Raw genomic sequence first — 16,794 nt, 5'->3', positions numbered from 1 at the left:
TGATAACCATCTGCCCCACCTTCAGGTCCCTCTAAAACTGTATCAGAAATCTTCACCTTAATATTGCATAGCCGTTTGTTGATGCTTTGCTCTATATACTGCACCAAATCTAATGTAGTTGGCTTTGCAAGAGCTGCATGCCCTGAATTCAGTGAAAATACTCAGGTAAAGAGCAAGAGAGCATTTGCTGTTCAAGCCATTAAAATGATACATCGTCATCCCTTTGGAAGAATGAGTATGGCCCCAGCATTAAATTAGATCACAATTTTAATGTTTAAAAACTAAGAGGTAACAGAGAGATCATAGAACTTGATACATTTTATTTACACATAGAAACTGAAAAACTGTGTCGTTTATTTAGATATGAGCAGCACAAAGTTAACAGGTGATGTTAACAGGAGCAAAATATTACTGATGACTCACTTCAACAATCTATTAGAGATGAGCTTGTATCAAGCATACATCATTCAAACAACATTATTTATACTGGATCTGTGTGAGCCTTAGCATATGTTGGGACACTAAAAACAGGTTTCTATAAACAATGTAAAGTTCAAGTCTAGTGGAAAAATACCTTTACTGTTTATATTTTGTTGGCTATAACATTGGAAACAAAACATACACTGGTATTAATTTGAAAAGCTCTGTAGAACTGACTGTATATAGATTTTTCTCCCCTCAAATTTGTGCTCATGATAAAAGCAAATGTTATTTCAAGTTTCATTTTCATCCAAGCCCATAAAGTAAACATGGGAAAAAACTCACAATTTTTTTAAGATGCATTTCTTAACCTCCATTTTTCAGCAGTCCTGAAAAAACATTTCCATGCTTTACTAGTCAGAAAATCTATGCAAGGCCTCTGATGGATGCACTCTCAGGACATACCCAGCCCTCCCCTCCCTTACCCTCACCCTGGGACACACAGCTATCCAACAACCTCTGCCTGTTCACAGGGTGGGGTATGCAAGCAGTCCCTGGCCAGGGAAGCTCTTGGCAGCCTCAGGTGCCAGTGTTTTGGTTGCATGAGAGCAGCAGGGTCTGAGGCAGAGCAGCCACAGAACTCTGCAGAAAGGGAGGGGGCTGGAAATGGCACCAATTGCTCTGGTTGCTGCAGACCCCTGGCTTGTCATACTTTTTTTTTTTATGAACTTGCATTTCTGATGGCTGAAAATGGAAAAGCAGAAGCTCTGCCCTGACTTCTGTTTGTACTAGTTGGGTAAATACATGCCTGGATACAACGTGGCATAATGCTAGGTCAAATTGCTGGCTGCAGTTTGCCATGGTTTCTTCTATAAAGCCTTTTCAGCACTTTACTACCAACTAACCTCAGCTGAGGAGGTAAGCAGTATCTGGGTACCAAAGGGGCCCTGGAACAAGGGAAGTATTTTACCCAACAGGAAGACTGGCAGACTTGCTGTTGAGAAAACACAGAGTTATGTACTGCAATTAATCCTAGCAATTTAACTGTACCTTTTATTTTTTACTTTAGGGATGTAATTATAATTTCAAGTTTAGGATTTAACTTGTGAACTCTTGGGAGAAAGAAAAGGATATACATTTTGCTATGAAGCTAAAGTATTTGTATATCTATTAAAATTATTCTTAATATGCAGAGCCTATCTTGACACTTCTATTCATAGGGGATAAACAACTGCAAAAATATACAGCATCCTATTTATTTACAATATATATGTACATAAAAATGAAATTTCCTACAATACAACACAACTGCATAGATTTGTCTTCAGAAACCTAGGTATGTGTACAATTTGTGAATTCTAGACTTTCCAGCCCTGTACCTTTTATTAATTCATTATCTTTTTTTTTTCACAGTTTGTTACAGAAATCCTTACATTAGATACAAATAAAACATTCTTCGCTGTACGTTATAGGAAATAAGGATTTTCTGACGCCAAGGGCTCTGGGGATTTGTTTATGAGAGCACCGTGGCGCCAGCTGATAAAGCCATCTCATGGAGCTGCTGATGGAGCTGAGTACATTCTGTGGTGCCTTTCTCCTACAGGCACTGGGGTGGGGCACTAGGACTGGAGGTGGGACACCACCACACGAAAAGTTTTGTTTTGACCAAGATGCTCTTTAGCCTTAATGTAAGGTTTGAGCAAAGAAATATATAAATTTAAAGATAAGCTAGACATACCATTAATTGTTACTGTTTAATACTCAATATCAGAGAGCTGTGTTGCGCTTATGCATTGTAAGGCAGATGTACAGACAAAACCCACACATCATTCAACCCACACTTGCATGTGTGACCTATTACAGGTGGAGCACAGGCTTTGGGTTCATATGTGGCTCAGAAGAGCAGCCCTCGGAGTGGATGAACATCCCCATCCCTGACCTCGCAGGATGACACCAGCTGTTGTGCCCTAGGCTTGCACATGTGCCAGGCACCGCTTGGTCCGTGTCAGCACTACAAAAGGTCTGTGCTGGTGCACAGATTTGGCATTGGCCCTCTGACCAGGAGCAAGCATCACCCAGAGAGGTCACTGCCCCGAGATACTGTTCCCAAATAACAATTTACTGTGTTTTACTACCTAGACATGTTTTCCATTGGACAGAGAAGGGCAGCTGTATTACGGCTGCTTTAAGCCTGCAACTATTTTCTTTGCAATGTGCTGTGGACTAGGAGAGGCAGCAAGGCTGTCTTTTAAGTGTAGGATTAACTCTTACAATCTTATTATTAATCCCTGCTTCTAATTAGTACTTCCTTGTCCCTCACCACTCGATTGTTGTTACTACACACATAAGAATTTTAAAGTTTTTTGTTGCAGTTATTAGGAGCAATTTTGCGTCCAGTCGATGACACTTGCAGTGCTCACAATAGTGATAAACTCTCTATGAAAAGAAAGCATGCTATCACCTACTAAGTAGATATGGTATTCTGGATCCTATTAATTTTACAACAGAGAAACTTCTACAGCATTTCACTGTGCTCTTAAAATCCTAACTAATATGTGGGACTCATACAATCGTGGCTACAGTTTCACTATTCCAAATGAACTGAATAACAGCAGTACATTTTACAGATAACCTCATACAAATATTGTCATCCATCACTGATGTTGACAGTTACAGCAGGGTCTATTGCATTCTGTTAAGAATGTATAAACCTGATGAGAAAACAAAAAGCACGTTATTTCACGTTCATTACCACAGACATCAATAAACACATGATTCCTTTCCATAAATATCTATAAATATGATGCCAGTAAATCAGTCTAAGCAAAATTCCCTCTTTTTTAATTTTTTTTTTTTATTTTTTTTAAGAGACCCAGAAACAGAGTCTGTTTAAAGACTTAATATTTTGGGTATCTATTTTTCAGTATATAAGACATGCTTTGGTGGTTCAGTACCTTGGGTAATTTCACTTCTATGCACACTCAGCTCATTCTCCCTATTTATTCAGTAAAACTCCAAATAAACTGGGGAAAAGGAGAAGGCAGAATAACAAAGAGGAGAGAGAGAGAGAGTAATAGTGATGGAGGAGATTTAGGAAGATGAACAATCAGTGACCCAACAGCCCTTCAAGTCGAAGGAAGTTGGGTGCCAAAACTCAATGGTTCATATTTCAAACAGCAGACTACAGACTATTTGGGGGAAGAAGGAAGGAGGAGGGAGATGTCACATGTGTGACCTGGCTGGAACTCTTGCTGCAGCAGATCAGACCTCTGGCTCATACCTGGATACTTGAAAATCATTCCCAGGATCTCATCTCTCACAACCCCCCAATGCACAGAGCTGTGCTGCTCATTAATCAGTAGTAGAAGAAAGATAAAGGGGGAGGAAAGTAGGAGAGCCCAGTAGCATCTTGAGGATAACACTGTACAGCATTCTCAGGTCTGACTTAGGTTTTTAGGATATGATCCAGAGAGATTAGAACGGACCTCAAAACTTGAAATGCAACCTCAGCAAGCTGAGTCAGAGAATGGAGTGAGATGCTGGGCTTCTGCTGCAATGGCCACCAAAACGAAAACCACAGATTTACATTCCAAGCTGAAAAGATGCCTGGAATGAGGTGCACAGAGATAAGAACAAAGCACGGACTCCCCAGAACTTGCCTAACACCTGGTCTTGAAAGCTATGGTATGGACTTATCTGTGAATAAGGGCAGGGATCAGTTCCATAAGGGGACAGCGCAGAGAGAACTGTGATCTGCACCATCACAGGCAAAGGTCTGAGACCAGCCACAGGAAATTACGAGGGACCTTAGTGCAGGGGTCCCAGGTAGCTCAGTGGTTGTGTGTTAAAGGCTGGGCTAGGAGGTGCTTGGGAGAAGGATGATGAGCCAGAGACCTTGCTGGGAGAAGGTTTCCAGTTTTGTTCTTGCTACTGGGCTACGGCAGGTACTTGGGCAGCCTGTGGAATCCACTCTGCCTTATTTCTGGGTCACACTGAAGTATCGTCAGAAGCAAGCACCTCACTGCCTATGCTAAGGTATAGATCTGGAAGTCTGGGCTTAGTTTCTGCAGCATGAACAATCAGCATCTCAATACCCATATTCCTAAGAGGGCCCCAAACTAACCTCTCTGGATGTTATCTTTAGAAACCAACTTTTAGGGTCCCGAGATGTGTTCTGTGGTCTCAACTCTCAGTGGCTTCAAGCCATGTAGGACAAGGCAACGGCAACTGAGGCAATTCAGTAGCTCACAGAAATCCCAAGACCCCAAATACTCTGTCCCTAACTTAAAGAAGAGCGAGTTGCAATGACAGGTTCCTCGCAGCTGATGACGGTCTGCTTTCACAGTTGCAAAGGGAGTTTTCAATGAACCAGCTACTGAGAACAAGAGGGGCACTGCATACTGACAGGTATGGCTCCAGCATACCAAGGGCATCACAGCCCTTGGGCATGAAGTGGGGGTTCCTTTAGCCATCATTCTGTGGGAGCCATGTTCATATTCTGAGACACTTTTTAGCTCGTGTGGTGAATGGCACAAAGTGAACACGTTTACGCTGCTGGCAGTGTACTAACAGAAGATGTCTACTCAGGATGGTGAGTCATCACCTGCTTAGGTGCTTTTGATTCTCTACAAGTGGTTCTCTACACCAGCTATAAGGCATTAGGCAAATGCTTATTCTGTGGACAACTGCTGCAAGTTACAATGTTTCTGCTAGTAGTAATTCAATATCTTCTAATTGTTATGGAGAGCTAATGAAAAATGTAAATGAAATCTTCAAATATAAAATTATTTCTGTTCATTTAAAGAAATGTTGCAGATTTCATTTTCCATTAAAAAATCTAGTAGTTTGGCAGAGTGAGTCAAATCCTGCTCCCACTGTTGTCAAAGACCCCACTGACTTCAGTGGGAGGAGGGTAAGACACAAGAGAGGAACCAGTCCCTACAAGGTATGGAAAAGGCATGAGGTATGATTAAATGCGTAGGTTTTGATAAAACTGGAGCTTGTTTTTTTTTTTTTCTGAGAGCAATGGGGCATTACTAAACAGTTTAATGCTGAAGAAAATGCAGACTTCTTATGGAAATCTCCAAATGTCTGCTTCTCTTCAGACTCAACTATTCATGGTTTGGGGTCAAGTTCTGGTCAACCTCCAGCTGAAGTGTGCCAGAGGAATAGTGGCTGGCGTTGGTGGCTCTTTCTCCTGCTCCCTGCTCCACATCACAAAGACACACACACAGACACACACAATCTGTTCCCCAAAGCCATGAATGGGCCAAGCCCTGGGGTTAGTTTACCCCCCAAAACATCAGAGAAGCACCAGATTTAGGACCTACACTTATACAGCGCTCAGCTATGCTCTCGTGGTGCTTTGCATGCCTGTATCCAGAATGCTACACTTAACCCAGTGAGGCAAATGGTGCCTGAAACAGCAACAGAACAAACAAACAAACCAACAAACCAGATGCATACAATTAGAGAGCAGAGTTTTGGCTAAAAGCGGGGGGAAGGATGTGAATGGACAACACTCCAATAGGAATTGATAGCAACAGGCACTGCTGCCCTAAAGGAGCACAGCTTGTGGCTGGAGGGCTAAGGATAATAATGGAACAATGCAATTCATGGGTGGAAGAGGGGAAACTAATTGTGATGAATTTCTATGAGCAATGCTCTATATAATCTCATGGACAATTAACACAGACTTTTTGCTGATCAGAGAGTGATATGCCTGCTGGAAGAAAGGGTCTGTTTTCTGTGAGAAAATACTCCCATGACAGTATTCTCAGTACTGGATAATCGTTATTTGGATTTGATTTGAGTAAACTCACAAAAGGTGGAATAGACAACAGAACGGATGGTTGCGATTTTGGTGTGTAGCAAACAGGGGTATCTTCTTTTGAGAAGAAGGTGAACTTCAGTGGCCTTCACCACTGCCTCCTGATTGTACCCAGTCATAGATGACCAAGGGAATGCTCACTAGGGAAAACAAGACCCCCAGTGACAAGAAAAGAGAAGCCTGTAACAAAAAAAAAAAAGGAGAGAAGATTAACAAATAAAAATAAAAGACAATTAATTCAAGTATGTTAACTTCTCATAAGGAGATGTACAAGGTGATGTGTCAAAGTTATCAGCTAAAGTGAGCTAGCACAGATAATTAAACAGATTAGTGTCATTAATAATTACTTGCTGAACACCAAACTAATTTTTTTTCCTCCTTTCAATTCACTTCTTAAGCACTAATCATCCCTAAAGAGGATTAAGTGAATCTCTTTTTAGGACTGATCAGCTCTGCTCTTTCCAAAGCCTCACAGAAATCAGTGTATTCTTGCCATCAGATATGTGTTCATCAGAGTTCAGCCTTTTTGTCATGGGATGAGGATGCAGCCAAAGTGAAACATGTTTTCTACCTGTCTGCTCAGAAGAGGTCTGACTGTACAGTGCTTCCAGTGCATGTCCTGTTAGACTGGGAAGGCACAGGAGTTCTGCTTCTTTTCAGCTGCAGCACTCTCTGGGGCTCACAGGAAATCTTTCCAAGGTCCATTCCTATCTGCTCATGCATGCCAAACAACTAACATAGCACTTCAGCTGGCTGCTTCATGTGGAACCACCCTAAGTGTGACTCAGGTCCATTAAAGCCATGAGGAATACTGCAAATGGAGCACTTTGCATGCTTTCTGGATCATCACACAGAAGCAGAGAGAGCTTGCTGTGCTGAAAGGCTTGCTGAAGTGGGCTGGAGGGCTTCCTGCACCCTGCTGACAGCTGCTGCTGCTTGCCAGCCAGGGAAGTACCTAATCCCACAGGGAAGGGCCTCCTCAAAACACAAGATGCATGGCATGGCCCCTCCACCAGGGGACTCCCAGGCTAAGCAAAGGAGAAGGGCGAGCACAGCTGCCAGCTGACTGAAGCACAGAGGGAATGTAATGTAAAGGAGCTCACATATATATTCAGATTAGGTCTGCTTTGCACCTAACACATTAAAGAAAATTATGGGATGGAAGTGTTGCATTGGTGGGAATGGAATGCATACCCAAATCCTCTGAGTCAACTTTGATCCATCCTGCTGCGTAATTTTTAAATACAACGACGAAGGAAGAATGAAAATCAGCATATTGGCAGAAGTGACCCCTGCAAAATTCAAATGAATGAGTTTTGTTAATTGTCAGCAACAGCTAGTTATTGTGTTGCTGATTAGCAACTGGTTTATTAGTAGTACAAAACCAGGATACTCTACCTACAACTCCAAAAATATCCTTCATGGATGGGATAAAAATTACTAACAGGTTGATGATAACCAAAAGAACCAAAGTAACCAAAACATGACGGCATAGGTCAAATTTTGTTTTTCTGGCCATCTCGAATAATGATGAACGCACCTGTAGAGAGAGAGAGAGAGAGAGAGGAAGTTTTCTGTAAAGAACAGCCTATGAACCAATTCAAAGCTTCCCATGTTTATTTTAACTGGTTCTTCATGTGAGAAGTGCTGCATAGATCTGTCAGAAATTTTGGGTTGTCTGAAATAATATCCTTTGAAATACTCCGTAAAATTAATTTATTATTTCAGAACTGTAGGTACATGTGCATGTGCAGTAGGGTATTTCTCTCTTTTTAACATGCCATTTTGAGTCTTTCTGCACTTAAAAAAGGAACTTCACATCTGAGCCTGCTCCAGTAAAGTGATGTGATGTAAAAGAGGACCCTTGTAGATTCAATTTAAAATAGGTTTAAGACCAAAAGTGGTTTATTTATTTATTTATTTATTTACTGCATAGACAGCTTCTCCAGAAGTCAGTGCGAGTCTGGCATGAGAAAAGACTAATCCAAGCTCAAGCTCTTTTTGTAGTCTCAGCCACCACTGGACTGTGGTTTGAAGGAAGTTGCTGTGTACAGCGGTTACCAAGTTCCAAACCATGCAGACCTTTTTACTTACAGTGAAAAACAGCACCGGCACGGTGAGTATCACCGCCACGATCACAGCCAAGCGCACGGTCAGGATGAGGATGTCGTCTTTGCTATGGTATTTGTGAAGCAGATCTGACTGCACATTCTCTATGGGAAAGACACTAAGGTAAGTGTTCTGGCAAAAAGGCAATTAGTTCACAAAAATCATTGCTTAACAACAGCCTTCTTGAACAACAAGTGATTTATCTGTAAACAAAAGAGTATGGAATGAAATATCCTTGAGTTAAAACAGCGCTTTGAACAAAATCCCAATGATCCCATTATTCCAGATTAATCCTTTGGAGGTCTGATTTAGGAATGCATCTTAATTCATGACAGTGCATGCCTAAGACTAAGGTAATTTTCACTGTAGAAAAGACAACAGTGAGACATACATGAAAGCTTGCTTACATATATACATATATACAAAGATAGGTGAAGTGAAATCAACTATTTTTAATTGGTTCTGTGGACTTTTTAAAAAAATTTCAAATGATGTAAAAATAAACACATGCACTGCAATGGCTGAACTTAATATAAACTGCAAGGTCTTGAGCTAAATTAGTCTAAACAGCAAATAAACTTCCAGCAAAAAGCAGTGCCCCTGTTCTCAACTGAGAACAAAACCTATCTTGGGTCAACTCTCAGCAGGACGCTCTGACATTTGCACTCAAATCCTTCAGCAGCTCCTCTGAGGGCTGCCAGCAGAGCCTGCAGCTCAGCTCCACGCTGGCCAGCAGCCCCAGCAGCCAAGACAAATCACATGGGGTGCTTAACGGGGAGGTGCTGGCAATATTTTAATACCACCTCCTGCCAAAATGTTTCCTTGAAGCAGTGATAAATAGTGCAGAGAAGGTCTGCGTGTACTAACCAGCAGGAAAACCAAGTTGCTGAGGGACCTGCATGTTTGCTCTGTAATTTTTAAATATCCAGGAGCAATAATCTAAAGGAGTGGCTGTTAAGCATGCCACCAAACTCAGTTGCTGCTCCTTTTTACACCCATGTTTCGTTTCTGCCTGCTAATCTTAGAAAGCTGCTGGTAAAACGTAACAGCTCTTAAAGGGAACTCAGTGGCCACGTCTAATTTACCATCTTTGGCACTTGGTAAAACCTCATGTATTCCTGGAGGCAGAGGGATCTGTCCTGTGGCAAAATGCCTACACTCCCTCCAGGGCGCCCTTCTGGGTAGAGACTGCAGGCCAACACCACCTAGGCAGTGCCTGAATCCCCACCAGGAGAAAGAAAATGCTCTCCCACCTCCCTGCAGATCAGGAGTGGGGCTTTCAAGCCGGGCACATGCACAGCTTCTGCAACACAGAGCTTACTCTGCTCCTGCAAGCACAGACTGCAACTTCTGTACCGCTCACGGGCTGCAGCCAGGTAGGAAGTGAAGGGCAAGGCTTACAGTTGAAGGTCTGTTTTCCTTTCAGCTAGATACACCACAGAGCCCAACCACACTGTGACCTTTTAGGGGAAGAAAAACACCTCTTTTCTGTAATTCTGCAATGTAAATATAGTCATCACTGCAACACTTTTGAGAACACAGCAAAAAGACAAGTACTATTGGTGTAAAGAAGAAATGGTCACAATAAAAATACTGTTCTTACCCAGGTAAGGGTAGAGAAGAGGGTTAGAACACTGTAAGTGAACATATGAAAGGTAAAATCTTTTCAGTCTCAAGGGGAAGAAGGAATGAATTTTATGGAGGGATTCTATATTCCCTCAGTGTCTTTTTTGCAGCCTGTACTGCACTGACACTGCAGAAGCCCCAGCAGAGCTCTCACAGCTTCCACCTGTGGGCTCTCAATGCTGGAGAGCAGGGATGCCTAATGTGGGGAGAGGCACACAAGACACCCCAGGGATTCCTCCGCCATTCCCCCTCAGGAGGGCCAGAAGGACGCAGCCCCTACCTCCTCCATGGACTCCAGACCCTCGTCCTTGAGGGATGTGGGAGATTCCCAGAGAGGAGCGCCACAGATCTGCCTCCTCAGATCCCTGGGGCAATCACATCAGAATCTCCTCCCTGCCAAAGCGAAGGGGTCCATGCTGATTTACACCCACTTGCTCCCTGGGGCTGCTAATTTGATGCATCTCTACGAAAATGTTTTAGATGGGAGCAGCTGGATGAGAACGGCTGATGCTGTTGTCACTTGCAGCCTATTTGTGGGTTTATTGGGAAAATTAGAACAGATGACCTCAAGTTACTTCAACACATGTATACTCAAGGCCTCATAATCAGAATGAGAGTCTGAGAAAGCAAATATGAGATAGGTACATCTTTGGAAAAAAAAAAGCCACATTTCATATTTACTTATGTTTTTTTTTCTTACATTTGGTGGCTTACAAGGGACCGTATAATGAATGAGTAGGTTGTAACAAAAATGCCACTTGGAATAGAGTGGTGAAGACTGATGGGTGACTCTGAGGTAAAAGGCAAACATCAGCTTTGTCACCTGTCTTGTAACTCCTTAACAGTCCACGGAAAAAGACACTATTCTCGTGATACTGGAACATGAGAGTTCCATGGGCAACATTCCCCGGGGTTCCTGGGCAACATTCATATTTTATCCTACTTTACTTAACAGTTGTACCTTTAGGGCATACATGTTGTATCCTTTAGCGATACAACATAATTTATTTGCCAACTGAATTGATATGTATGGAAAGAGATGGTGGGAGTCCCACACACTGAGATAACCATCCTTTGGTGGCTGAGCCAGGACAATGCTCAAAGCTTCCCCACCTTCACTGCCAGTTTGTTTAATCGAGACCTAAAGAGGTCAGCTCTTGGGACACAGGGAAAACATTTGGGCTGTTGTCTACATGATGAAAGCGTTACTAAGAAAGTGAAAAAGCTGTGAAGGCAGATTGGTTACTCATTTCCTAGGACCTGCTCTCAAATCTGTCTCAATTTTTGCAAATATGCATGCTTCAGCCATTACCAATGCACACATCATTCAGGTGAGGACCTTGGAACAAAATCTTAGTGGGGCCCAGCTAATCCTCAATTCTGTAAAACAATCTCTCCTTCATATTTTGAAAATGCCTTTTGCAAATAATACTTTCACTTGTGCTTTTCATCCACAAGGGAAAAGAAGGAAAGGATTTATACCTTCAATATGAGAACTTTAAGGAAAATTATTTGGAGAAGTATTTTAATATAAGTGATGGGACTTCCCAGCTAGGATATACTATTGATTTTACATGAATCCTCTTTCTTCTCTGATCAGTAAAGAACTGCATACTTACCGTAGAAAGTCAAATAGCCAAATATGGCAGTCATAAAGTACATCAGAAACATGGCAAAAAATGAGATATTTGAAACCAACTGCATTTTTTTCTGTGAACGGCTGGAGAAAGAACAAGAAAAGAACACATAAGAATGGTTGGGCTGGATTTTTCCATAGCTGTTTCAAAATGTATTAGGTGTTTGCATAAGCATAGTAATTCTAGAGAGACTCATGAATGCATTTTCATCTAAAACAGAAACTCAATGACAGCTGCACAAGGAAGAAAAGGACTTGGGAAAAGGACCCTACTTGGGACTGAAGTGAAAAAATAGTGGCTGTGACCTGTGGGTCTGTTCCATGTCTGCGCCTGCCTAAACAATGAAACCGTGTGGAGAGAGGATGACCCTGAAACACTTTGGTAATTAAATTAAAAGGTCAAAATGAAGGAAGCATAAAATTATACAAAGAGAAAAAAATTCCAAGAATAACTGGAGAGAAATATTTGTGTCCCCACAGATAGAAAATACTGGATTTATGCTGACCTGTAAAATCGGTTAAGTGTAAACATTTAATCTTTAGATATTTATTCTGAAATATTCACACTCCAGTACCTAAACTGAGACTTTTAAATCCACACAAGGATGCCCTAATAGGTACCTGGGAACCTGCTCAAGTCACTTTAAATTTAAAGCACCCAGCAAGTGTCTGAGGGCTGAGGGCAGTCATGGGTCTGACTGACCCTGACCTCTCCCCTGGGCTTCCCCACGGCCCAGGACCCCACTGTAGCTGCCCAGGGCTGTCAGCAGTGTCACAGCAGGGAGCTGGCTTGTCCAGCTCCCCACAGCCTATGCCAGATGGAGGTGTCAGTGAGACAGCAGTTCCAACAAAGGTCTTTTAATATCAGTAAGACTGAAAGCACTTAAATTTTCCTGGTAGTGCAACAGATTTTTAGTGCACTAATTCTGTGGAACAAATGCTGTTAGCAGAACACACGCCTTTCCTATGCCAAATATCAACCTCCAGAACTTGGCTCCCTCCAGGCTGCTGTGTACTTCTAGGGAAAACTCCCAAGTATTGCATTATTCTCCACCTCCCTGGCCCTGCCCCAGGGGCACAGCATGCCTGGGAGGCTAGATTTCCTAGCTGACGCTTGTTGAGTGTTACTAAAGCACACCTCTGAGTGGTACAAATGATTCAGTGCACCTCTGTGCTAACATTTTCCGTGTAAAATGGTTCAAAACAATAAACTATTAAAAAAAAAAAGAAAAAAGAAAGGCTTACTCTTTAAGTTCGCTGTAAATCGGGAGGACTGATGGGTGGCACACAAACGCAAAAGCAATGGTAGGCAAAGCATACACGGTCTGTTCAGAGAGAATTCCAGAAAATAAGTTAAGAAGAAATATTTCTCCCGGTGGTGTGAAGAAATGTTCCATGTTCAACTACCTCAGCTCCCACCTCACTGGACTCTTCAACTGAACATTGAGAGCCTTTCTGAGAAGGCAGAAGACCTGTCAATTAGCATGTATTTAATGAAATGTGGAAAACAACGCGCTTTCAGCAGGAGGACAAAGTCTGCATTGGTGGTGTGAGCGCAGCACTCACTGTGCTCACAGAGCACAGAGCTGGATGCCACACTGCTGCTGGCTTTGCCCACTGGGATGGGTTTGCCTGCCCAGCTACTGCCAGCACTGCTAGCACAGTGTCACAGGTAAAAGGGACGTATGGTGCGTCACCGCTACGCTACCCTGCCTTGGCATGGAGAGGGGTGTGCACCCATGGTGCTAAGGCTGAAGTCCTGAAGAGGAAGCCCGTATCCAGACTGTAAGAAAAGAGAACAGGAATGCAGAACTTACAAATAAATGGATATTTCAAGGTACCAAACTGAATCCCTTAATTTCCCAGGCCAACAAAAGGACTAGGAGGGCTGTGGAGGAAGCATGCTTTTTCTTGGGGAAAGAGAAAGACCATTATGTCACCAGAAAATGCAGGAGGCCTCCAAGTGGGACCTCAGCTCCTTCTCCACTAAGAACTCGAGTGAGTTTCAGTCCTCAGCCAAACTTCAAAAATGGCATCAGTGCTCAGGCACTTCCATTCTCCTGAGGGAACAGGGATGAGCAGAGGTCACAGGAAATTATAGGTCCTCCTCTAAGGACAGCATGAGTCCATTCTACATGCAGCTCTGTCCTACCCTCTGAGATCTGCTTGTGCTGGTCACAGTCATCCCCTTCCCACACAAGACATCCTATGGTGCACCCCAAGCTGACAGATTCAGTAAATGCACTTGTTGCTCTCTGGAGGTCCTTCCTTGCCCAGGCCTTTGCCACCTGTCCCTCACTCAGAGCACAGTACTGCTGTGGTGTCTCCATCTGTAGGGATATTCAGAAGTTTCCTGGACACAGTGCTGGGTGGCCCTGCCTCAGCACAGGGGTTCGACGAGGTGATTTCCAGGTCTCTGCCAACCTCAAATATCCTCCTGTTCTGTGAAACTGTCCTGTCTCTCCTCTCACACACTGAAGTTGCTAAAATGACTGGCAATTGTTGGCCCTGCAGGGAAACCTCTGGAGTTCAGCTTCAGTGTGCCTAATTCAGGTGGACCAAACCTTCCAAGGGGCCTCCATTGGCTCTGAGGCAAATGCTGACACTCACTGCAGAAGAAGACTATCCTTCAATGCTTTCTGAAATATACCTACACCTAAGCTGCCATGGCACAACAAGTTAACTAATTCCTGGTCCATCATGCCGGATCTGGGGTGATGGTACCTCCAACCAAAGTTAAGTTTTTCCATTGGTTTCTTCAACTGAAGCTGGCGGGTTAAATTTTAAGAAAATACACTTTTTGCACACCTGTGCTATAAATGTGCATTCCCTATGAATGCAACTAAGGCCCTGAGGACCATGGCCGAATGGATAAAGTGCTGTTTCACTGCATCCCAGCACAGCTGACAGAAGCCATCCTCCTGCTCCTGCAGTTACAGACAGCTGCCCTCTCACATTCTCTTAGACCAACTTTTTCAGCAGCTGCGTAGTGATGGAGGGAAGCATCCAGCTGAAAGGCAACCAAATTTCTGCTGGATTATCTTTCAACCTTTTCGCTATCCATTCACTGCATGGCTACAGAAACATGAGCCCTGTTAGAAAGAAGTGGTTTGTGTGCAGAAGGACAGAGATTATGGGCTTTGGATGCAGGCATGGTCTACTCAGCCTCTACTGAGCAACAGCCTAAAGGCACAGGTGCAGCATGGATAGGAAGCAGCAGTGGAAAGGAAAAACCTCCTAAAGAAAGCAGTTATTGTCCAGTGGTAGCTTGGGCTCATAGCCTTAGCATATCTACTACCAGGGCAGGACAAGGCTGCAAGGAGGCACATCCACCATGGCATCTCTGGGCAAGGAGACCCGCTGTGCATTTGCCACTGGATCACAAGTGGAACCACGGAGAATCAGGCCCTTTGTGGTGCCGATCAGAGTAAGAACATGGGGTGTAGGTGCATAGATTTTGTGAATTAAAAGTAAGTATTATAAAAATAAACATACCTTGGAATTAAAGATAACATACTTTGGCTTACACATATGTTCTGAGCTATTTGATAGGATAGATAATGTTGCATTTAGCCCTTGTCCATCACAGGGAATTTGAAACTTCTTGTAAATAACCTAGAATAAGAGCAAAAGATAGCTAATTGCTAAAATAATAATAAAAAGTAAATTAAAATTAAAATATCAGTGTAATTGTGGGCGTCCTGGCCTTTATCAGCAATAGGGTGGCCAGCAGGACTAGGGAAGTTATCATTTCTCTGTACTCAGCACTGGTGAGGCTTTCCCTCAAGTGCTGTGTCCAGTTCTGGGCCCCTCATTACAAGAAGGACATTGGGGTGCTGGAGCATATCCAGAGAAGGGCAGCAGAGCTGGTAAAGGGCCTAGAGTGAGTCATAAGAGGAGCTGCTGAGGAAGCTGGAGATGCTTAGCCTGGAGATAAAGAGGCTGAGCAGAGACCTTATCACTCTCTAGAACTGCTTGATAGGAGGCTGTAGCCAGGCGGAACTCAGCCTCTTCTTCCAGGTAACAAGTGACAGGACAAGAGGAAATTACCTTAAGTTGCACCAGGGGGTGTTCAAACTGGACATTAGGAATTTTTCTTTCATAGAAATGGTTGTCAAGCATTGGAAAGACTGCCCAGGGAGTTGGTGCAGTCACTATCCACAGACGTGTTCAAAAAACACACAAATGAATGTTTCACTTGAGGACATAGGTTAATGGTGAACAAGGTGTTGGACTGATAGCTGGACTTGATGGTCTTAAAGGAATTTTCCAGCCTCAATAATTCTATGATTCCAAGTGACTCATCCAACAAAGAAAGTAAGCTGAACTTACCACTACCAGGAAAAATACCATGCAGCTTAATGAAAATCCACTGGTATACCCAAGGTATCCTGAAAGAAATTAAGAGGAAGTCTCATAAAGAATAATTGTATTACTCTTTTCTTGGTTTTTACCACATTTTGCTTCTTCACAAGAAGTTCAAATTTATTAAACATTTAATATGTATTAATATGTCTGGGCAAGACACAAACATGTCCTGCTGGTGTGGGAGTCTCCCGAAATCTTTCAAGTCTCCTAGTTTTTGGGCAAGCCTGAGCTTTGCTCTGACCCGTTGTGACTTCCTCAGGGTCACCTTTAGCACAGTTTAACTACCTTTACTTTTAAAAGAGGCTGTAATAATTGAAAAAAACCTGAAACTCTGCACTTACAATCTGAATGTGACCCAGGTTCCCTGAGTCGAGTCAGCTGGGTTTCGGTTTTTGTCACAAAAGGAAGATCCCAAATGGACTTTGGTGCCAAATGTTGTTACCAGCATGGTTTTAAAAAAATATACTGTGTACCTACTGGCATCTCAGTAGGTGTGGATTCAAACACATCTGAAAATGCAATTCTTTGTACATATCTTACTTCAAAGTCCAATACTTCCAATTAACCTCACCAGTAAAAATGTTGATGCTGATAGAAAAGTAACATTTTTTGTAATCTCACAATTTGTGAGCTTGTTTTTATGGACCGCATGTAAAACTAAATTACCTTATGAAATGAAGACCCTCTTAACTAATTTTAAAAATCAATTTCCACAATTGTATGGATAAAGCCGGTTTATACTGAGCTCAATCACTGTGATAATTTAGGCTTACTTGTTTCAAAATGCTCAGAACACAGATTATTT

At 42.7% G+C, this 16,794-nt stretch overlaps 1 protein-coding gene across 2 annotated transcripts in view; it reads right to left on the bottom strand.

Annotated features, from left to right (window-relative positions):
- Positions 1-300: 300 nt before the first annotated feature.
- The window catches only part of SLC38A1 (solute carrier family 38 member 1), a 42,032-nt gene continuing 25,538 nt past the window's right edge, over positions 301-16,794 (bottom strand). Inside the window, exons 9-17 of one of the 2 annotated variants that reach the window (XR_004417641.2) lie at positions 15,954-16,012; positions 15,117-15,236; positions 12,867-12,946; positions 11,605-11,705; positions 8,345-8,463; positions 7,649-7,790; positions 7,445-7,542; positions 6,243-6,430; positions 301-3,131 (exon numbers count right to left, since the gene is read on the bottom strand). Coding sequence is in view for 1 of the 2 variants with exons in the window: in XM_033057274.2 (XP_032913165.1) it covers positions 6,329-6,430; positions 7,445-7,542; positions 7,649-7,790; positions 8,345-8,463; positions 11,605-11,705; positions 12,867-12,946; positions 15,117-15,236; positions 15,954-16,012 (821 nt within the window). In the remaining variant the exon portion in view is untranslated. Of the gene's footprint in view, positions 6,431-7,444; positions 7,543-7,648; positions 7,791-8,344; positions 8,464-11,604; positions 11,706-12,866; positions 12,947-15,116; positions 15,237-15,953; positions 16,013-16,794 lie in introns of both variants that reach the window. The other variant, XM_033057274.2, reaches the window with a different exon arrangement.

The sequence above is a fragment of the Catharus ustulatus genome, chromosome 4 (assembly GCF_009819885.2).
Source record: "Catharus ustulatus isolate bCatUst1 chromosome 4, bCatUst1.pri.v2, whole genome shotgun sequence".
NCBI classification, from domain to species: Eukaryota; Metazoa; Chordata; class Aves; order Passeriformes; family Turdidae; genus Catharus; species Catharus ustulatus.
The sequence above is the reverse complement of the archived record's forward strand: the minus strand, read 5'-3'. Positions and strand labels throughout refer to the sequence as shown.